This window comes from Amphiura filiformis, chromosome 1, assembly GCF_039555335.1.
Source record: "Amphiura filiformis chromosome 1, Afil_fr2py, whole genome shotgun sequence".
NCBI lineage: Eukaryota > Metazoa > Echinodermata > Ophiuroidea > Amphilepidida > Amphiuridae > Amphiura > Amphiura filiformis.
This window is the reverse complement of record NC_092628.1, coordinates 91,937,223-91,961,523: the sequence shown is the minus strand read 5'-3', so window position 1 is coordinate 91,961,523 and position 24,301 is coordinate 91,937,223. Positions and strand designations below refer to the sequence as shown.

The window sequence follows — 24,301 nt, the reverse complement described above, 5'->3', positions numbered from 1 at the left end:
TTTAAAATCATGCAAAGCCCAAACATTTTCTAGAGTCTATGATTTAACAAACAAATAACAATAAAATAACCAATTTTATGGAAAATACATTTAATTGTAATTTCAAATGGGGAACACTAAAGTTTACACGTGAAGCCCATGTTTAACGAGGTCAGTACAATTTAAATGTAAAAAGTAAGTTTATCATGGAAGATCTATCTTTAATACACATGGCAATTGAAGAAAAAAGCAAGTACATAATGAAAATGTAGGAGGAATGAGCATTTTATAAACACATGTTTTATAATGTCTTAAAAATTGCCTAAATTTTTTTTACTAATTTTTGTGCAAAATTGATAATACGAGCGGTCACCCGTCTTTCGCGGTCAGAGTCTTTCGCGGTTGGTAAATGTTGTATATTTTGTGTACATGTAAATGTTTTATTTAATATGATTAATGGTATGAGAGGAGATTATCATTTAGAAATATAATATTTAGTATCTTTTCCATATAAATCAATGGCTTGAAATTGCAATGCGCAATTAGATCATGATCGAAGTAAGTCTTCTTGCCACCATTTCATATCCACCGTGAGAAGTCTTGCCTCTGTGGGATGCTGGATATTTAAGATTTTTATGCATTTGTTTATACAGTACTTTTTAGCCCATTTTGGACAAATTTGTTGTACCTTTTAGCCCATTTAAAAAAAATCATTTTCGTCCAAGTTAAGTTTGCCCCCCCCCCCTCCGCCTTGAAATGTATGCTGCCCCCCTGCAAAAGTCCTGGCTACATCACTGAGCAGATGAACACAATTTTATTCACTTCCCTCTTGGCCCCCTGTGGTATGCTGGCAGCTGGCTGACCTGATAATATTTAAGATTTGTATGCATTTGTTGTACTTTTTATTTGTTAGCCCATTTTGGATAAATTTGTTGTACTTTTTACTTTTTAGCCCATTTGTGACAATCCCCCCCTCCCCCCATGAAGTGTGCCTTGCCTCCCCCCTCTCTCTGAAAAAGTCCTGGCTACACCACTGTGCAGATGAAACAAATAATGTTATTCACATTTCCTTACACTCTAGGCCCTATGTCACTTGATCGATAACGCAAAGTATCCTTAAAAAAACAAATTATTTTAGAATATCTCCTGAAATTCAGTGTTACCTTAGAATATCTACTGATATTTTCCGTTATTTTAGAGAATGTTGTGAATTTTTGTGTTTTTTTACAATATTCTTGATGTTTCGTTATTTTGAGGTCCTATGTCACTTGATCAATAACGCAAAGTATCCTAAAAAAACAAATTATTTACCCCCAGATGAAATAAGGCACATTTTACTCAAAAGTTTTGCTGGCATATCCGTCAGGAGTATCTCCATTTAGGCTAATGAAAGTTGACTCCCAGTTTCCCGTTACCCGACTCCGGTCAGAACAAAATGCCGATCAAATATTTCATTATTTTCCATTATTTCATTATTTCACATTTTTCAAGTTTTTAAGAAAAAAAGGATAGTTTTAATGTCATCTTTCACGTCCGACACGTATTTTAAGCACTTTTACGCCGACCCTGACCGGCCCGAATAGTCTTTGCAAACGCTGGGTTAAACTACGTGGTAAAATGGCGATATCGTAGGGCGCATTTACTGGAGACTAGCAATTCCCTGCATCTAAGTTTCTCCTACCACTAAATGGATAGACCGAACACAAAGAGAGGCAGCCAAGTTCGCGGGAACCAGCGTATGAACAAATATGAAAGCATTTCTACCGTGCACTATGTAGCGTGCTATATATAGACAACATCAAAATAAATAAAATAAATAAAATTTGAAGTCAAATTTATTCTGCTTTTCTTACAAATATATGTATTTAATAAAATAAACTTATAAATAAAATGATTTATTTGTCAATTTCTTGCATGGTTGTTTTATTATTAACACGTGCACCATGTGATGCTTTTTACCAGCAACTTCCAGTTTGTGCAAGTAGACAAACTAATTTCCGTATAAATATTGCTTCCAAAGATGTGCTAGTGGAGAGTAAGTTTGGTTTGTAAAAAGTAGTGTGCAATATAACACACAGACACAGTGTATTTATATGGAAAAGTGGTTCTCCAAAGACTATCATGGACTTCTGGTGCTTTCATATGTTGCACAACCTATAGGTTAATTTGAAGATTCAAAGAAGATGTGCTTAATTAAAATTTGTTTTGAAGTGAAGCATGGTCATTACTAACTATACTTTATTATTTTATTTGGGCCTCAAAACATAGCATTCCGTAATTAACTTTGCACCGATAATGAAAGTTTGAAAATAATGAATAATGAATAATGAAACAGTCACCTACCCAGTCATGAAAAACTATGTAACGGGAAACTGGGGATCAACTTTCATTAGCCTTATGTGTAAACCAGAATTGGATTTAACTTCAGCTTATCCAATAAAATACGGACCCAAAGGGTACCGTTATAATACATCAAACTTGGCTTAACCTTTCAAGAGAAAACTTCTCTGAGAAAACTTCTCAAGAGAAGTTTACATACATTTATTGAGTCAATCCTTTAATATAAATACCTTAGAAAAGTGCATATACATTAATCCTACTTTCCTGAAGCCGGAAACATTCAAGAAAGTAATCTGGATATTTGACATATTTCGTTCAACTTCTCATGCACTACGGTATTTCTCAAATTTATTAGTTACGAATTATTACTATTTGTAAACACTTTATGCAATTACCTATGGTGAGCAATTATTTTCATAGAATTGGATTCAAGATTAAATATGTGGCCCTGTCCCTTTTTTCCGCCACAATTTTCGACCTGGATAGTCTTTACTTTCCCTGTAAATACAGAGTCTGCTCCCATCTACACACAGTGTCCGCTCACCCGTAAGATATGGGGCCCTCCCGGGAATTTCCCAAGCCAATTCCTAAATTACTCACCCGCAAGATACGGGGCCCTCCCGGTAACTTCCCAAGCCCATGCCTACATTCCTTACCCGTAAAGTACGGAGCCTCTCCGGAACAAAGTGTGGCCCAACTTCTCACATGGGAAGTTAACCCAACTTTATTCCTTGTATAAGATACGGACCCTCCAGGGAATTTTCCCGGGCCCTTTTGCACACACACAAGTGTGACCCAATCTTATCTTATCATAGAGAAGTTAACCAAAATTAATTCCTTGTAAGATACATAAATGAATGCAATGAAGAAAGGAATGAATGAATGAAAATGAATGAATTGAATACGGGGCCAACTTCTCAGAGAGAAGTTAACCCAAGTTAATTCCTTGTACAATACATAAATGCATGAAAGAAATGAATGAATGAAAATGGATTAATGAATGAGTATGGGTATACTATTACCCCAAGCCCTTTTGCACACACACAAGTGTGGCCCAACTTCTTGTCTCGCAAAGAAGTTAACCCAAATTCCTCATAAGATACAGGGCCCTCCAGGGAATTTCCTCGGCCCTTTTGCACACAAGCAAGTGTGACCCAACTTCTCTTTTCGCAGAAGTTAATCCAAATTAATTCCTCATAAGATATGGGGCCCTCCGTGGAATTTCCCTGGCCCTTTTGCACACACACACACAAGTGTGGCCAAACTCCTCTTGTTGCAGAGAAGTTAACCCAAATTAATTTCTTGTAAGATACGGGGCCCTCCAGGGTATTCTCAAGCCCTTTCCACACTCTCCAAGTGTGGCCCAACTTCTTAAAAAGAAGTTAACAGCAATGTATTAGTAGGTATATCACCTCAAAAATAATCGCAGCAGAAACGCGTTATTTAATGTTCCTACATTATTAAGCTTTATTAAAGCATCAAAAATCAAAAAACAGAATTGAAATCGGTCAATGCATTGTGATGTAATGTCAATTTAAAGATGCTCGTAGATGGAATGAAATCCTGCCACAAATGGCTGTAATGACAAAATTGGCACATTTCGAGATTTTGAAGGTTTATTTGGACGCTTGCTTGGAAAAACAGCGTTAATTTAAATAGCACATGTTAAATGCCTATCTTTCCTGACTTCGTTACAGAAAACAAAATTAAAAAATCCATCATTGAATAATTATAATAAATTAATCAAATATACTTATTACTATTTTAGCCATTTCGGCCAATCTGCAGACAAATTAAATCTCAAAAAATGACTAAGTTCAGCTTATTAATATGCAAAATTGATGCCAATAGAAAACCGTACATGATATAAAGGTGCGGTTTTTTTGCATACATATGTATACAAAGTTCTTTCAATTGATGACAAAAATACACAAAAAGTAATTAATTATGCAAATTAGGTAATTACAGCTAATTATGTATTTATGATATTATTATGCAAATTAGGCATGAGTAATTTTGGGTTTTTTTCAATATTTAATGAACGTCTGTTCATTCATCATAAATCTTTTAAGTATGATCCTGTTATGAGGTTGAATAAATGAACTGCAGTTAATTATTTAAAAACAATACAAAAAAATTAAAAGTTTGACATTTTGACGGTGTCTGGAATATAATTTTTATTTTTACTATAAACATGGTATGTGTCACCATTACTCAAAGCCAAGTCCGAAAAGTAAAAATTAAAATTCAGTTGCAATGAGACTTTAAATTAACATTTTGTCATCTGGATTAACATGGGAGGATAATCGGTAAAATGAACAGCAATTTTAATTTACCGCGTATACAAAAATAGTATGGCCTTGGACACACACAATGGCTTAGAGCTATTGTGGTTTGGCAACTTACTCCCTAAAAAAAACATTGATTAATGTTTTGCTTCAACTGGTTTTAGGAAAGTGTTTCATTTGTTGTCGACGGAATTAATTTACATGCTAAGAAAGATTAGTATTTCAGCTAAATGGTTGTAGTTCCTTTACTTCAGTAGGCCTATATTTACTGGTTTATGAGCGATCTTCAAAAATCCATAAAAACAGGCAGTAGTTCTTAAACAAAACAATTTTTAATTTTGGGGGACCCGATGGTAGCCTCAGGAAGGCTTCACACACCATATATTAAAAATTCAAACAATTTGGATAAATGAAGCATATGAAGAAATTCATTTATCGACATGGATGTTTTCTAAAATTGGCCAAATTTGAAGCGCGCCCTTTTCAATTCACTGTTATGCTTGCATGCACAGTGTAGCAGAATTATTGTGCAGCCACTGTGACATACCTAGTATTAGCTTGTATTAACCTGCAAGCTACAAAGCCCTTTTTAAAGGGATTTCCTGAACACCTAGATCTGTATACCCAAATGCGGCCTAACCTCTCCAAGAGAAGTTAAAATGTGCACTTATTGAATCCTCTCCCTTGGTCAGCTACCGCCCTCTTTCTGGTAATTTGCCCATGCCCAGAAGCTACCATTAAAACGCAGACTGCAATACCCTTTAGGTCTATGTACCTCTATACCCCGTACGATGTGGAAGCCTTCCCAGCCAACTACTGCTCCCAAGTGACTGTCCACAAAGGTATTGAATACTGGGATATGACCTAAATTTTTGGGTGTGGTGGGTGGGAAAATTTTCTTCACATTGGAGACCCAACCTACTCCTTTTCATGACAGATAGCAAATGTGCTTAATCCCTGGCCAACTGGTTATTGACCACTTTCCATTGGCTACTTCAAACAATAGACCCTAAACCTCATTTGCCCTTGCATAAAGCCATTACTAGGCAATTCAATCATATTGATTTGTCCAAGCACAAGCTTTGGACCAGGGTTAGTCTATTTCACAGGAGGTAAATCTGTTTATTGTATAGATACAATAAACTTTATATTAGGCCTATTACATGCGCGTATTTGGGGGGGCTTTGGGGCGCCAGCCCCCCGGGGTCAAAGTAGGGGTCGGCAAAAAAGAAGGGGCGGCGGAAGATAAAGGGGCGGCAAAAAGATTTAAAAAAGAAAAAAGGGCGGCACTAAAGGGGCGGCAAGAATAATTATGAAAAAAGAAGGTCTTAATTTTTTGAAAATTAATGAAAATTTACCTTTTTGACAGTCAACAGGGGCGACAGCTCTAAGCTGTGTGGGTAATAGGGGGGTGTAACACCTGAAAATGTAAGTCTAAAATAACTGGTGAAAAAATTCCCCCCCCTCCCACTTTTTAGATTTTGGAGAGTCGTCCTGGCTGGAAAAAATTTGGGTCAACCTTTTCGGGATGTTGCTGCAAGGGGCGGCAACATTTATTTTCTTAGGCCCCCCCGGGATAGGAGCGGCCACGGTACGCCAGGGATAGCGTTTTAAGGGGTCTTGGGGTCCAGGACTCCTTGATTTGGCAAATCCCCGTGATTTGGACCCCTTAATTTTGTACGTCTGTGTAGAATTAGATGCCTGGACCCCTTTATTTGCCAATTTGGACCCCTGGACTCAGCAGGTCACCGCTAACCCTGCGGTACGCCACTGTATTATACGTTTAACGCGTCTTGTACTACCCCAGCAAACACAAAACGTTTTCGACATCATTCGCAAAAGGTTATAAAAGGTTGTCAGAAAACGTTTTCATAACCTTACAAAACATTTTTTGATAATCTACTGCTCAGCAAACAAAAATGTTTTACAGAAAACGTTTAATGTCGGGTTATATAAAGGGTATAAAAACGTTTTAATAACATTCCAAAAACATTCTTGAAATCTTAATACAAAACATTCTTAACAGAATGTTATTTTGGGGTTGAAAAAATATTTTGCGAAAAATGTTTGCCCAAAATATTTTCAATAACGTTTTAAAAACGCTTTAATGACCTTTATATAACCCGACATTTAAATGTTATTAAAAGGTTTTGAAAAAAACATTTTAAGAACATTTTTGTGTTTGCTGGATTCAAATATTTTAATATAATGTTATTTAAGTATTGACACAATATTTGGCAAAAATGTTTGCAAAAATAGTTTACAATAACATTTTTTGAAAACATTTAAAAATATTGTTGTAGTGTGTTTTCATACAAAACGTTTTAAAACGTTATCATGACCTTTATATAACCCGACATTTTAATGTTATTAAAACGTTTTACCTAAACCAAAAGCCAAAATATAACTTATTTAAAACGTTTTTAAAACGTTTTTGTGTTTGCTGGGACCTTAGTACTTGTGGTTAAAATTAAATTGACTGATTAACAAGTATGATTGGCAGTGTTAGAGACAAGCCTGCGTCCTGGGGTAAAGTTCTGCTTTAAAATCCAAAGTAGGGCCTACATGTATTGGAGTTAGCCAATTATGCAATGTATGTTGCATTCAATAACATAGGCCTACGTATACTTTTCTTTTACTGTCACTGATTGTATAAACTCTTTATGACTATTTTTATAGTAATTTTTACTTTTGTATCAAAATTAATTTCAAGAACCACTGTCCCACCTACCCCAAGTGGATGGGATAAGTGGGACACCATACTAAATAGGCCATAATTGGCTCATTTTCATAATTTCATCATGATTTTCTGCTATCAGGCTTGTAAAAAGCATTCTTTTTATGGTGAAATGAAATATATATATATTAATTCTCAATTTGTCCAAAATTCTCAGCAAAGAGTTTCAAATATTTGTTAATAAATAAATATAATTCCTCAAAGTTGGCCGCCACATCAAGGTAGTAGCTGGTAGTGTTGGTCTCAACCATCTCCCGCAGCTCAAATACCAAACTCTAATATTGAGCAGTGAAATTATCACATACATATTTGCAATGGGGTAAGTCACCATTCGGTATCGTATTGGTGAATTTAGTGTTGCAATGAAGATATAGGCCTAGTTTTGTACGGTAAGTGTCACACTTTATAAGCTTTTATCATAGTACCCCACTGTCCCACTTACCCCATCTTACCCTGATAGGCTAACTGTAGGCCCCTATTTTTTTTCCATTCCATGAAGTTGAAGTTCATTCGGTGTTTGTTTGTTTGTTTGTTGTTGTTTTTTCTTTTCTTGTTTTTTCGTCTGCTTCTTTTTCTGTCGTACAAAATTATTTTCCGAGTAGAGAACACGATTTGTGTTCGACGATTTGACTTGGGCCGAGTCAGAGAAAATTGTCTGCTGCGCTGAAAGGGTGAATGTGACGCGTTCAGCTCGGGTCAGTCAGCGTTGCTAAATTACAAAATTGTTTGATCTAGTCAAATAAAATTAATAATATCCTGTATATAACGCCATTTATTCACCAACTTTACAGATTGCATTCGTTAATGAGATTATAACACACATTTTGGTTTTCTATTATGAGTAAAAAAGACAAACTGTTGCAAATTACAATTTTTTTGTGCGAGTTTCTCTAGAAAAACAGTCTTTCCGTCTCGGCTTGCCTTCTCGGGCAGGGGGTGCTGGACGAATTGCTGAACAATTTTGCTGAAATTTACTCGATTATTCGATGGTTTGACGCCGATCTTCTTCGTGATCTTCTTCTAATAATTATAAAGATTATTTATAGTCATAATACAAGGTAAATGCGTAAGCTAATAATAAAATATTTGTAATTTATTGGGTTCCGTACATGCTTGTCTCGACGATCTTTTCCAGAAGGTGGCGCACAATTTTCCTGTACTGCACATGCGTAGATGTTTACTTCTTAATCAGCTGGTGTCGGGCCCGCAATGATTGTTTTCATTTATTTAATGATGATAACTTTTGCCTTGAAACAGTATATCAGCAAAGAGTAATAGACAAAGTGAAACCAATTGTAGATTCTAAGTAAGATTGGTTATAATAAATATTATTAGTGGGAAAGTGTGACCATGGTGACTGCATTTTACAGCTGGCCTTAGGCTTAGTATAGTGCAGTCTGAGATAGCTTCGAGATACTCTAGCTAAAATACAGGTTTACATTTACTATCTTACATTATCTTGCTGTATTTCAGCTAGAGCTCCAAACGACAAGCTTCCGGGTTTTTTTGGAGAACAATACTGTTACGTAAGATGAAGAAGAAACCCGCCTCGGAGCCCGCCCTACTCATTATTTCATTGTACTTATTGCAATTTGCCACCACACATTACGTAATCAACACAAAGCTTTTGTGAGGATTAGTGAGTGGATAAGAAATTGACAGTGGAGGATACGAAGGACACGCCGATTGTTAGTTGTCAATCATGAATTGCCACAACGTATTAATATTTTACTGCATGGCATTCCGCAAACACCAAGTCAAGACAAATTATGCCGTATTTTTCCAAAGATCATCTCATATGAAGTAAGCTGAATGCGATCTGTACTTTTGTAACATTCCGATCGCTTTTGATCACCTATTATCGGCGAATTTGCTTGAAAACATGTGAGTTCATGTTGTGTAAACATAATTAGCAATTTTTAGCATAGACACAAATGAAATTACGATGCAATACAATGCAATTTGAATGCGCAGCAGATCTATAGAAATAACGTTGCCTGGTTTTATGCAGAATTAGACCCTGTCTGGTCTGAGATAGGCATGTTCACAAAATTTTCAAGTAGGATATTTCACATGGAAATTATTTTGTTTAAAAAGGTGATTATTTAACTTAAAAATGAGGGGTCAACCATGTCTGTAGGTCAAAAACTAGCGAAGTTATGGGCAAATGTCTGTTTTTAAAAAACTGCACTTTTCTGCGACCATCATTGACAATGCCTTGCAATGACTTACAAAAAAAGCAGTAATGCATCATTTTTTACCACGATGATCCATTTTAAACAAAGGCGATTTTATTTTATGAAATTGCATGCTGACTTCTGTATCAAGGATAAAGTACCAGCACTTTTTAGACTACGTCGTCAAGTTTCTGGTGTCCAAATTTCAAATTTTTGTATTTCCCTATGAGGATTACACAGTTAAGCCATTGTCGACTGTGAGCTACTGTGGTCCAAACTTTTTAGATTGAATGTTGCCCTCTATAATAAGCAATGTGGACATGTCTATCTGAGAGTAAGGCCGAGCTCGTCGTAGAGAGCCAAACGATTAAGTTTACTTCCGTACTGCAGCCATCATGCTATAAATTCAGTGCTAAAGCCATTCAATAAAGGTACCGGTAATGAAAGTCAATGTTATGTTTAGTGTAACCCGCCCGCGTTGGGATTTTCTGGCCGCGTTTAATGCCAAAATCCCAAAACAATTTATTATTTTGTATTTTGGGAATACAATCACACATGTCAATGATAAATCAACCTATTCCAAAATAAATAAAAAAAGAACCAAAAACAAGATTCTGTCATCAAATTGAACTATAATTGGCCATTACCCCAAGGAGGGCTGGTTTGGACCAATAATGTGGACAGCAATTTATGGCCTTTTTACTAGTAAGAGAGCTGGTATAAATACCTGGATGGTGAAAGATATTTTTAATATGAATTTGTGTAGGTAGGCCCTTCCATTTATAAGTTGGTACATATGCTTTCCAAAAATGCCTATGGTTGATTAGGGGTTTGTTTTTTACAGAATATGGTATAAGTGTTGATGAAATGGCAGCTATTTTGTAAATAATGAAACCCTGCAAAATAATGAAGAATGAAGAAGTTGCCTCAAAATGTTACGCTAAACATAACATTGACGTTCATTAGCCTAATCATGAGCTCTGGGGAGGGGGTATTACAGCCTGCCAAAAATCACTCCCCCCTCTCGGCCTGCCAAAATCGCTTGCCCAGTGCCCACCCTTCTCGGCCTGCCAACAAATCTTTGCCCCCCCCCCCCATTTGCACATGCCAAATTTTTGGGATCCCACTTTGCAAACCTAACATGGTCTATTAATGATGTGTGCCAAAAATCGCCTGCCCAACCCCCTCCTCTCGGCTTGCCAAAATTGCCCCCCCCTTTCTGGCTGGCCAAAAATTTCTTTCCCCCCCCCCCATTTTATCCTCCCACCAGGGCTCATGATTATTGCACAGCCCCTAAAGTGGTTCTAGAATTAGACATAGTATTTAAAGATTGGCATCTATTCCACATTTTGACTAGATAGACCTATAGAATGTTGAGAAAATAATGAAGAGTTGATTTCTGAACATTTGTGTCAGGAACTCTGAAATGCAGGGGCCTTAGTTAATTATCAAGATGAATTACTTGTATGAAATGCTAAGTTTTTGTAGTACATGTACCGGTATTCTACTCAGAACCTGCAAATAAAAAGTACCAATTTGTCGTTTTCCAAGAAAAGGGAAATGCAAAATGGAACTGCTAGCAATGACAATTTGGCACCAATTGGGAAAAAAGAAACATCCAGTCCCACCTTCACGGAAATATGGATGAGAACCAAAAAACCATCGGGTCAGAGATGTCTATTGTCATATTCAAAATACATTAATTACCAGTAGTAAAGAGCCCCACCCCTCCAAAAGACTCTTGTTTCTGAAGACCATGCTTGCAGCTTGTAAAATTTGCACAATAATGAATTATTTTTTAGCTGTCGGGGCATTTAAACATTTTAAGTTGGGCGGGGAATGGGCGGCCAAAAAAAAAGTGGGTCATAGACCCCAAAGTGGCGCATTTTCCATTACTAAAAAAGAATCATATTCTTCTTCTAGACAGACTCATGGTAATTTCATCTGATGAAACAATTTTAATATTTCTTTTCTTTTCAGTAAGTTCAAGTAGAATCCATTTGGGATGGATTCCCAAGGTGACACATCATCATCCCTGCAGCAAAGTGAGCCTCCAGCCTTAGAAGCAATGGATGGATCAAATATTATTCCACAGCAGCAGCAAGATCAGCCCCAACAGCATTCAGATGATTCACAAATGGATGATGCCATGCAAGAGGTATGTACATATATGGTCGCATGTCATAAGTTGGGTACAATTTCCATTACATGGTCAAAAATGACAAAAAATGTATTATTTAATATGTTGTATATATTGACAATCTCTAATAATTAACACCATTTTAAACCTTAACACATGCTTAATTTTTGAGATAATGCTTAATTACTAATTAATTAATACACAGGCGTCTATGTAAATATCAATTTTCAAATGCATTTTTCTCAAATCGGACCCCAATTACAAAAATGACTGTAATTTTTTTATTTTATGCAAGAATGTCATCAGATTTGGAGGATATGTTCTCAATACATTAACGCTTCAAATGAACTATTTAAAATAATTGTACGTATGTTAATTACATTGTGAAGGTCAATGACCTTTTTACGAGTAATTAGCGAGATGGTTATTCTATTATTGAGGAAATGAATATCAAGAAGAGAAATATACATTATCATATTGCTAAAAATACTGAAATTCAACTAGGATTTCATTAAAAATGAAAAAAAATGGAACATATAACCCTTTAAGGTGGTATACTACACACCTTGATAAATTTGTGACTATTTTTGCATTTTTCTCAAAAAATAATAACACACTGGTAACAAAAGTATGTATATTATAGGGGTAAGGAATCCAGTTACTACACTGGAATTTCAGTGACTCAAGACAAGCGGTACGTTATTTATGATAAGAAAAGTGGTACCGCTAGAATATACCTCATTTCTTAAGATATATAATGAACCCCTTGTCTTGAATCATTGAAATTTCAGTGAAGTAATTGGATTCCTTATACCCCTATAATATACATATAACTTTTGTTACCAGTGTGTAGTTACTTTTTGAGAAAAATGCAAAATTAGTCACAAAATTGATCAGGTGGTGTAGTACCACCTTAAGTAGTCAGTAATTGTTTAAATTGTACAAATTCAACATTCAAAGCTGTCAATACATCATACCCTCCCTAGATTTGAAAAAGTAACCAGGGTCAGTCCATGTCGAAACAGATTGAGTGTACACCCACCCTCTTGGATTTTGCTCTCCTTTGGCTCAGGGTACCTTTCATGGATCCCTAGGTGAGGTCACAAGAAAAAATTCAAATTCCATTTCGTTTGCGAATGGCGGGCAATCAAAGTTTGGCGACCTCGACCAAAATTGTGAATTTAAGGGTCCAAATGACAAAGTGCTCTCTTTGAGGGGCACTTTCTTCTTAATTGAATCAGTTGTGATCCTCTTTTTGAATGTGGTCACTCACTGGCTGTGTCTGAAATACCTAATGCCAAAAAAGATAGATTTGAATTTCGTTGGGATTTCAGAGGGGGTCAAAATCAGCACTTCGTACTGTTCAATCAAATTATCTTGATTTTGAAGGACCCATGATAATGTCACAGTGCACTTATAGGTCCTAATTATGTTCAGAATGGATTAACCATATGCCAATGTCTATGAGCAATTCAAAAAAAGAGAAATTTCTAGACCCCTGTAGAATTTTAGGCCACCCCTAAAGTGGTTCAGCCACAAATGGCACTTAAAGTCGGCAAATTTTGACCCCTAATAACTTTAGGTGTACACCAGATATGAATTTCTAGTCTTTTGCATCTGAAAGAATGTAGTTTAATGTTACTAGGAACATAAGATTTGTTTTGTATTTTTGTGTTTTAGTATTAAGTTGACGCTTTCAAAAATAGTCATTTTTGCCTAACATACCATGCATACAGGATACGGTACAAAATGCCAATTTTAGTATGATATTTTTTATATTTTTGATCACTTTATAGCCATTTGTATTATTTATCCTGATATTTCAAGTTGCTCTTGAGTCAAGTAATAAGAAAAACTACTTTCTAATCCTCTGTATGGATTTTTAAGGGGTCAAAATGCACTTCCTGGCAACGATGCACATGCAAAGTACAGGTTATGGGGGTCAAATTTTCAGAATGCTCCCAATTATGTCAAGTAATATATCAAATTACTCATATGGTCATGAGGATTCCAAAAATGTATAGTTTGTTATGTGTCAGACCTTTCAGGAGGGCGCTATGACGAAAAATGTTCATAGGTCAACAACCTTTTTGAACGTATCACGACACAAAAAATACAAAAAAAATCTTATGTTCCTAGTAACATTAGACTACATTCTTTCAGATGCAAAAGACTAGAAATTCATATCTGGTGTACACCTAAAGTTATTAGGTGTCAAAATTTGCCGATTTTAAGCGCCATTTGTGGCTGAACCACTTTAGGGGGCCTAAAATTCTGTAGGGGGTCTAGAAATTTCTCTTTTTTGAATTGCTCATAGACATTGGCACATGGTTAATCCATTCTGAACATAATTAGGACCTATAAGTGCACTGTGGCATTATCATGGGTCCTTCAAAATCAAAGATAATTTGATTGAACAGTATGAAGTGCTGATTTTGACCCCCTCTGAAATCCCAACGAAATTCCGAAAACAATCTTTTTTGGCATTAGGCATTTCAGACACAGCCAGTGAGTGACCACATTCAAAAAGAGGGTCACAACTGATTTAATTAAGAAGAAAATGCCTCTCAAAGAGAGCGCTTTGTCATTTGGACACCTTAAATTCCCAATTTTGGTCAAGGTCGCCAAACTTAGATGGCCCGCCATTCGAAACTAAATTGAATTTGAATTTTTTCAGACCTCACCTAGGGGTCCATGAAAGGTACCCCTGAGCCAAAGGAGAGCATAATCCAAGAGGGTGGGTGTACACTCAGTCTGTTTTGACATGGACTGACCCACCAGTAGTTTTGACATGCTGACATGTGAATTTTCACATAGGCCCTATTGCACACTACCGCATCCGCCTGCTCCACATCCGCCTGCTCCTCCACCCCTGGCATTTTTCATTTCAACTGATGTGATTTTTTTACTGAATACTGTATGATTATATGCTTCAGTAGACTGAAAGAGTATAATATTAGGCTTAAAATGAGGTATCAACCAATGCTGTAGGATATGGGGTTATGGAAAGCCAATCAAATTTGCATCACAATTTTCAGAAAAGTGTAATCCCTCCACCCTTTTAGCATACCCAACTTATGACATGCGACCATATGTGATGTATGGGGGGGCATCTTTGTTTCCATTGGACATTTTATTGTGAAATTTCATTGTACAAGGAATACATTAAAAAAATTCCACATAGCCCCCGCATGAAAAGTATTTACTTATCTTTGTAATCACTCAAAAAGCATTTTGTGTGAATTTTACATCCGAACTAGGTGCTATTAAATTTTTATGAGCCTTTTTATTTTACATGTAAAGTCTATGGAGGTGACGATTAGAAATGGATGGCAATATTGAAAAACCTTCATTTTGGGCCATTTTAGACACTAAAATTCCCATTCCCATAAAAAAAGAATAGCTCACTTAGTTCGGATGTAAAATTCACACACAATACTACCTGAGTGAGTACAAACATAATACATTTCATTCGGGGGCTATAGCAAAACAAAAAATTCGAGAATAAAAGATAGGATTTTGTCTTTTGCCTATCCAATATCGTGTCATAATGGATGGGCTGGCCAATATTTTGAGTAGTGGATGCCGGCGCAGCCGGTATCCACTACGATATTGTGTGTGTGTTTTTTGTGACTTGTGATGAATCCCTCTGAGTCTGACCCTTAAAAAGATAACTTTTTTTTCACCCTGGTTCCTGGTATTGTAAACTGAATCCCTTCCAGGTGTTGGTGTTCCTTTTCACTAAAATTACTTTGTACTTCAGGCCTTGCCTTTTGAAAATTGCTGGCAAGTGACAAATCACTCTCCTCAAAACTGGTCCGGTGAGATTGTAGGGGAGTGATTTTAATCACTTGTAGTATTATTACACCAAATGTAGGTGAGTGATAAAAAGCTCTCCTCAGTAAAAGGATATCCGTAACTTGCGAATAGTTACTTCAGGTATGAAGGGTCAAAAGTAGTGAAATGGACCCCAGTTGTATATTTTGTTGTTTCTTTCCATAAGACTATTTTGGGGTTGCTATGACCCAATTCACTGTACATGACTTAATTGATAATAATATGCTGTTCTCTTGTTACAGGTTTCATCTCAATCCTCGTCCCAGATGCCAGAATTGGAGCAGATGGATGGTGGACCAGAACAGATCATGGAAGAAGAATCATCACAGGATGCTGAGTTGGCACCTGATGTTGAGGCAATGGAAGTTGGAGAAGTGGTTCCTCCTCAGCAAGTTGTTATTGTTGAAGAACAAGTCCCATTGGAAGAGGCAGTACCAGCATCCACTGTTGAGCAAGTGGTAGTTATACCAACATCCTCCAATTCTGAGCAAGTTGTAGTTATTGAGGAGCAAGGTGTACAGGTGGAAGAAGAAGTGGTGGCACCTGTAACTGATATCACCCAAGCGGAAGAGCCAGGTCAGGTAGATGCTGAAGCTGTCCAGGACACTGGACTACCTCAAGTAGTTCAACAAGATGTTCTGGTAGAAGAAGAGGTGATTCAGGAGTCTGTTATAGTTGTACATGAAGGAGTAGATGTAATGGCTCAGGAACAGCCTGAAGAAATGGAGGCAGAACTGCTAAAGGGGGATGCAGATGGGGTACACAAAGAGCAACCTGATGAACTTGAGGAAGAACAACCAAAGGTTGATGAAGTGTCTGAAGAAGTGGCTGTAAATGAAATTACACAACCTGATCAAGCTCAAGCTGCAGAGGAGATAGCCAAAGCACCACAGGAGAATGTAGATGCACCACAGGAGGATGTAGAGGTACCAAAGGAGATTGTAGAGGCAGCACAGGACACTGTAGAGGCAGCACAGGAGAATGTAGAGGCACCACAGGAGAATGTGGAGGTACCAAAGGAGATTGTAGAGGTACCACAGGACACTGTAGAGGCAGCACAGGAGAATGTAGAGGCACCACAGGACATTGTAGAGGCACCACAGGAGAAGGTAAAGGCACCACAGGAGAATGTAGAGGCGCCACAGGAGATAGTAGAGGCACCACAGGAGAATGTGGATGATGAAGAGGCACCACAGGAGAAGGTACAACAGGAGAAAGCAGAAGTGGTAGAAGAGCCACAGGGGGATGAAGAAGTGGTAAAGACTGACAAGGAGGAAACGAAAGAGGAATCAAGAGGAGAAGAAAAGGAGTCTACTGATGCTAAAGAGCAGAGTGAACCAGCACAGAAGAAGCCAAAGTTGGATACAAAACAAGTAAGTATCATATTATAACAACAATGATTAAAGACAAATGATATTGTACTTTGTATACTTTTTGCCATCTTGGATTGGTATCACTCTATTGCTTGATGTGCTTAAGTGCAAGGTATGATTGTTGTAACCATTTCTGATGATGTAAATTTTTTGCTTGACATTAAAACAATGGCAATATTTTTTACCAAGACAGACAGAAGATCTAACATTTAATATATTTTCACAAGGAATATTTCAAACATCTACCCATGTTACAAAGTCTATTGCTATGCAATGTACACTTTCAATAATTGGTTTGAACTGAGGATTCAGCTGATGTAATAAATTTATGTCCCATAGTCTCATCAATAATAATGTAATCAATGTAAATAGTTATTTCAGGGTGTGCTCAATGCTGTGACAGTATCATATCATATCCTATTTGTGTCAGTTGGGCTGGTGAACTCTTTCAAACATTAACTGGCCCAAATACAAAAATGTTTGATCTGAAATTGCTACCAGATAGGTTTACAAGGTTTACAAGTGCCTATCAGACAGCAAACTTACCCATCACTGTCATCACTGACCGATGATTGAGAATAAAATCCCAGTTAAAATACAGTTCTGTTTACTTATATGGTAGTGATAACCTTTATTTACTGTGTTTGCTTAGCAGGAAAAGACTGAAGCTGAAACAAAGGACCAAGCACAAAGAAAACCAGACACCAAAATTGTGTTGACATTGTCTCCCGAATCAGCTGCAAAGAAAGGTGAGACATGTGACAAAGAAGCAGCTGCTCCAAAGGCTGGTCAACGTGAAGTTGTCTTGTCCTTCAATATGCAGGATATGCTGGCTGCAACAGACAAAGATGGTGATAAAACACCTGCAAAGACTATGCCAATGAATGTACAAGTTGGTGTTCCTAAAACAAGACAAACAGCCAAAAGAACTGCCAGTATGAAAGAATCTCCTGCAAGTACAAAAGGGACTGTTGCTTCACCAAAGAGCCAAGAAGTTACCAAGCCTATAGGATTGAGATCAGCAGCAACCCCATCCAAAACACCAGACAATGCTTCATCAAGTCTACGACGAAGCAACCGTAGGAAGAGCAGTACACCGAAATGGAGACCAAAAGACCTGTTGGAAAGTCCCTCTGAGGATGAAGAGGAGGAGGATGAAGAGGAAGAAGAGCAGGAGGAGGAAGTGAAGACAGAGCAAGTTGAAGCTCCAGTTACACGGAAACGTGGTAGACCTAAAAAAGGATTCATTTAGCCCGATTATGCCGAAAAAGTCAACACCATCAACAAGAAGGGGTAGACCACCAAAGATCAAGACAGAACCTGCAGATAAAACAATCAAGGTAAGTTGCATGTTTAATTTCAAGAGTAGTTTTCACTTTCAATCCAATTTCACATTTTGTGTGTGACATGTGTAATTGCTAATGGCAGTGTAACAGGTGTATCACAGTAGTTACTCAGAAATTCAATAATGGGTGTCTACAGCCATTATTGCTTTATCTTGCCAGTGATCAATCAACAAGGTCTGCAGTCACTGACATACCACTGATTGAAGCCATCACTTGATAAAACATAATTATGTGGTAGTGAGAGTCTAAATGACCATTTTTCAGTTCTACTACGTAGGTTGGCCTGGGAGAAATGTAGACCTCGAATTGTAAGACTATCCCTGTGCTCAATGTGAAATTTACACCAACTCGTGTTACTCTCTGACAATTTTCCTGGGAAACTGATTCCCAATGTGTGGCTTTAAACTCAAGTCAACTAGGGAGCAACATCACAGGCAGCAACTGATCTGAACTAACTGCTATAGAAAAATTATCAAATTCATGTACATCGTGGAACATACTCTTTGCGTGGCTGTGCATAGTAAGCTGTTGTATGCAGATAACCTCGCATATATGGACGCGTAGAGTAGCATTGTACGCTTGTGTAGTTAGCGTGATTAGTCGGGGAGTAACAAGCGTAGTTGAATGTTCCACGATGTACACGAATTTAATATTTTTTCTATAATAGCATAACTGAGCATTTGATCCTACTGTTATTTTGTTTGTCTTTGGTTTGAAAGATCTAGTAATTCTACAATCTTCAGTATTATATATAGTCTTACAAAAGTCAAATTACACACCTGTTTGTTTATTTACTTGTTTCTTTCTTTCTTCCAGATCAAACAAGAACCTGATCCTGATTGGTATGGTGGTAAACCCAAATCCTCGTGGGTGAAAAAAGAAGAGCGAGCTTTAGTGATGTACATAGTAGATTGGCAGAAGCAACCATCTGCCGATGATGAAGAAGAGGAGTCTGAAGAAGAGGCGGATGATGGCAAGATGACGAAGAAAGAATTTGATGAGATGCATCTAATGATACCACCAGAAAAGAATGATAAGGAGTGGAAGGAATGTGCTGATTTTGTCTCCAAATCTACACAGAAACCTATGAGAACAGGTTAGATATTCTTTCTTCTTTTTCCTTTCTTTGCCTAATTTAACCTCCAGGGTGAATCATGCAGTGTACACTGTTCTGTTCATCCATGACATGTGTTTTTTGTTTTGCTGTTATATTTAAATTGAATAACCAGGTTACTCTGATTAGAACTGCAGACCTAGAAATTTGATGCAATTCCAAACTGATTTGCGTGAATCTAAAGAGATTCTCATAGATTTCTTAAACCTACATACTTAGTAAATGAGAGAATCTAAGATTTGTGTAAAATGCTGTTGCCAAAATCCAAATGGATTCTTCCAAGGTGAAACAAAATTCTACCTCTGAACTGGCCGTAAGGCCATTATTGTCACTGACTGACTACAACTCAAATGTTGTAATGAAGAGATTCAAGAGGGTAGATGATTGTTTTAGAATGATTTTTGCCACCAGAGACCTAATGTGTCACACAGTTTTCTTTTCATAAATAATTTGACTGAATTGACCATGAGAATTCTTAGCATGTGGTTGTGTATATGGCCTGTTGCATAGTTTTAGCTTGAAACAGAAACCTAAAATAAAGTGAGTCTTGCATCTAAAAAAAGTAGTTGTCATAGATTTGAGTCTTAATAAACAATACATTAATCATTTTGTTCTTTTTAAACATTGTTTTCTTCTTTTGCAGCCAAAGCTTGTCATGAATTTGCCTTGACTATCCAAGAGTGTATGACAAATGAAGGTGCTATGGAACACTATAATTTAGACGAAACCAAGGTCAGACAGAATTTCATACAAAACACCGCTAAGAAACCACTGCGTGGGAAGCAGGCTGGAAGCAAGACTTTGTGGACTGATGAGGAAGAGCAAGCACTGGTGACTTTCATTCTATTTTGGCAGATTAAGAATAAACCCAAGATGATCAGGTCCAAACCAGAGTCATCAAAAAGAACTAAGCGTGCAGCACCTGCAGATGATGACAAGGATGATACGTTCAGGATCATGCCTGTTAAGAGTAAACTATGGGAGGATTGCGCTAAGTTTATCAGCAGAAAAGCATGCTTACCAAAACGAACAGGTTAGTTGTCAGTTTTGCATTTTTATGTGTGGAAAAGAGATAGTGTGTGTCAATTTGTCTTTCATCAAGCATACTATGTATGTACTCAATATACAAGCCATAGATCTAAATAAGAAAAGTTATGTTCGGTAATTAGAACCAAATATTTAGAAAGGTTAGGTAGCAAATATTAGTTATTGAATTGAAGCAATCATCACTATAGATGTAAATTTTCAAGATAAATAATAAAAACACCAGACATGAGTGGAGGTGGTTGTCTCTCAGGAATGCTAGGTAACTTCCAAGTTCTATGTTGTTAAGTCAAGTACAGTATTATCTCTAAACGCTCTCAGGGAGGTGACATTTTTGATAGGGGACGTGTATTGGAAGTGAATTTTGGATGAAAAAAATTGCGGTAAGCACAAAAATGGGCGAAATATGGGTCCCTTCCGGCTTACTTCCAGTTTAAGTTCTATTTTTATTGCAAATTACTCCCGGGTCAAAATTTCTGCATTTCAGTCACTTATGAAAATATGTGAGGGCTTTTGTTATAATGGTAAGTGAAACAAGTAATAAAATATTGACTGATGATGCATCAAACTTGAATCAAACTTACAGCATAATAAACTGTGACATGACATCAATGTATAAATGCAAGACTATTTGATTTTCATAAAATTTAAACTAGCAAGTATTCTTGTGCTTATTTTGTTTAAAAACTGACACCAGTAAAGTTAATTGACATTAAAACTAATTCACCCTGTATATTTCTAGGTAATGCCTGTAGGTCCTATGCATTGGGTATTCAGAAGAAATACAGCAGAGAGGAAGCCATAGAGAACTTTGAAATAGACTCTGAATATGACAGTGATGCAATGGAAGTGCCACCGGTGTCCAAGACATCAACTTACTATGATCAGTACATGCAAGATGACTGCTTTATCTTCAACTTATGGTTGAGTGAGATGGGCAAACTGACTAGTTACCAGGAGGATCATGTCCTTCACCGGTAGGTTGCATTATGTTATACTGGCAGATCTAGGGGTCCTCCATTATAGTAACTAGCTGGACACCCGCGCTACGCGCGGGTCCCCGCTAGGTGAGTAAATGGGAGCGTTCACTAAAACGGGAGGAATTACTGAACAGGTAGAATCATTGAAAAGGTAAATTTCATTTATCTGAGTCTGACCCTCGTTAAGCCTAAGTTTCCATTTTAGCTTCTTTCTTTTTTTTAGTTTCTTCTACATGGGCCAATTTTGTTCCATTTTTAAAAACATTTTGCTGCTAAGCTTGCAAATTTCCGTACCATGTTTTTTATTTACTCAATCCCGCTCCCATTATTTTCTAAATCTGTCCTTTCTTACATTTCCCTGTTGACTTCGTTTTTTATTTGCTGCTTAGCTTGTGATTTCCCGTTTTCATGTTATTTATTTAGTTCTGTCCTCAGTTTAATAGCTTTTTTTTATTTAAATCATCTAATTGTATTAGATTTTATTATTCTTTCCTTCTTTAGCCTATTTTATTCCTTTTTCATTTTCTTACTGTGACTAACTATAGGCTAACCCACATACTCGTAGGCCTACCTGTTTGTCCTCATTTTGCTTTCTTTTTAATTACAGTAGGCCTACCTCTTCATGTTGTTTGTACTTTTTAACACACATCTTTTTCCCGTATTTATTACGCCCACGGTGGGTCGTTCACCCGTATTATCATTCATTCGCGACTCTCGTGCCGTTTACGCGTGACATGGCGTAGTGTTTGCGTTACCAGCGGCGCTATCGCTGCGCTTACGCGAGCTGCTTGGATTAGATACGCCTGCACGACACGCACGGGCTAGCTTGACAACTGACTCCTTTTTGTTTACCCAGCATAGCAACGCACCACATTTTCACTGATTTTGAGGCCAATTCTTGACCGTTTTCAACCAAATAAAGTTTAAACATCGTTCCCGTATATTCATCGATCTCCCGTATGAATTTGGCGACACGCGGATCGAAACTGACGGAGCCTTTCCATGATACATAGATACATACATAGATACATACAACATTTCCCTATTTATAGTAAGATTGACTATTCTCATTCATCAACTTGTAAAGTGAATTATTCAAACCATTAAAAATCAACATCAATATTCTGGCCATGTGTCATAAAATGGGGTTCCTTTGCATTTCGTCAGTAAATTTGAAGGACCGTGGATCATTTTACATTGAAACACTCACAATTTACAAACTGTAGACCCTAATAGCAAAATTTAAGATCAAACAAAACCACCCTTTTAGGTACCCCAGCTCACAACACATGGCCATAATATATCCTATAATGTACTTTTTTAATAAGAATTATTTTAATAAGAATTGTAAAAACTATTCTCTGCCAGTGCTGCAACATCAAATTTGATTGTAACAATCAGTATGAATTAAATTTAAAAGTGATACATCTAGCAATCGCAAAGCAATCAAGTATACATTGAGTTTTATGTTGTATTTCAGCCTGCTACTAAAGAAGATAAGCCGTGGTGAGTTCAAAGCCAATGACTTGATGTTTTACTTCAAACATCTACCAAAGGAAGAACAAAGTGAAGCAGCAGATTTGGTTTCAGCACAGGGATTAGTGGATGAAGAGAAAGAGGACTCAGAAGAGACAGAGCAACAGAATGGTACTAAAAAGTCCACTCCATCTGTAAGTTCACATTATAAAGAGTCTTTATTTCTGCATAAACATAAAATGTAAGAACCTCAAAAAGGTGTGTGTAAACTTACGAACTTCTAGATGTGGATAAAGTAGTATTCCATAAAGATTTGCCTAATGGTGCACTTGGGCTTCTTTGCCTTGGGGTAAATTTCATGTGCAAACCGAGTGCAACAAGAATTAAGGTTCCATGTCCTTATTTGCTGGTGGGAATTTTACGGAAGGGCACTTCTAAGTGAGCCCATAGCACCATTAGGTGAATCTTTACCTATACACGTATGTTCATATCTTTTAAGAATCATTCATTTTCTGCTCATACAAAGTAAAAATATGTGCCATTTCTAATTCGTAGCATAAATGTGAAGTACTTTTTGATACATATCTTTTACTTAAAAAATCTTGGTTCAATAATTCTGGAGATACGTCATTAGACCTGCTTGTTGTTTAGGGAAACTTTGAGAATGTTTGTTGTCTTGTTCTCATTTTGACTTCTAATCCTACATTAAAATGGAAACCTAATCCTATCATTTGCCTGAACCCTAATCTGTATCTTTACTTTAATCCTTAACCCTAATCTTAAGCCCTAAATCATAACAAAAATTGCAAGATGATTAGACACCAAGCAGCAACATACTTTTTGGGCTTACTGAGGAGTAAAGTTTTTAAAATTTTATCTATTTATGATGTTGCAATCATTTACAAGTCTGCTTTCTGTTGTTATGCTTGCAGACCAAGCGGAGTGAGTACCAGACATATGCCTATGAGAAGCAGCGGTCTATGGATGGCTTCAACAGACAGATGCAAGTGAACCTACACCAGAGTGAGAAACAACTGAAGAATATGAGAGAGAATATGATTAAAGTACAGAATGAAAACAAGTATCTGCAAGACAAAATACAAACAATGAGAGAGGTATGTTCACTTCAATACACAGAGTAAAATGTACATACAATGTACATAGCTGGATATTTACACTGGCTTCCAGAGAAGTACGGCACTCTCTTGCTCTGATTGATGCGACCTTTGTATTTCGCTCATGAGTACCACTCTGCGGCGACCAATGCTTTAATGCATAATCGGTCAATCAGATTACTGGACTGTGATGATGCGATTGAATTAGCGAATCAGAACCCCACTTCAGTGCTTACGCTCTCAATATATATATATAAACAGTGTCGTTCTTCTCTGCCAGCAAATGTAGTTGATAATATTTTGGAAGTGTGGAAGTACCTTATCCAATTAAAAGGACATATGCATTTATGCACCT

General features: G+C 37.0%; 1 protein-coding gene across 3 annotated transcripts; it reads left to right on the top strand.

The window, feature by feature from the left end:
* Positions 1-8,241: 8,241 nt before the first annotated feature.
* Positions 8,242-19,168, top strand: LOC140157553 (uncharacterized). 3 transcript variants are annotated; one of them, XM_072180802.1, is made up of 5 exons: positions 8,242-8,402; positions 11,502-11,679; positions 15,741-16,871; positions 17,527-18,211; positions 19,034-19,168. In XM_072180802.1, exons 2-4 carry the CDS (start codon positions 11,527-11,529, stop codon positions 18,121-18,123), a joined length of 1,881 nt encoding a protein of 626 aa, XP_072036903.1. In that variant the 5' UTR covers positions 8,242-8,402; positions 11,502-11,526; the 3' UTR covers positions 18,124-18,211; positions 19,034-19,168. The 3 variants fall into 3 exon arrangements, with proteins under 3 accessions (XP_072036903.1, XP_072036888.1, XP_072036896.1); XM_072180787.1 differs by having other exon boundaries at positions 17,524-18,211; XM_072180795.1 differs by lacking the exon at positions 8,242-8,402 and adding an exon at positions 8,629-8,650 and having other exon boundaries at positions 17,524-18,211.
* Positions 19,169-24,301: the final 5,133 nt, after the last annotated feature.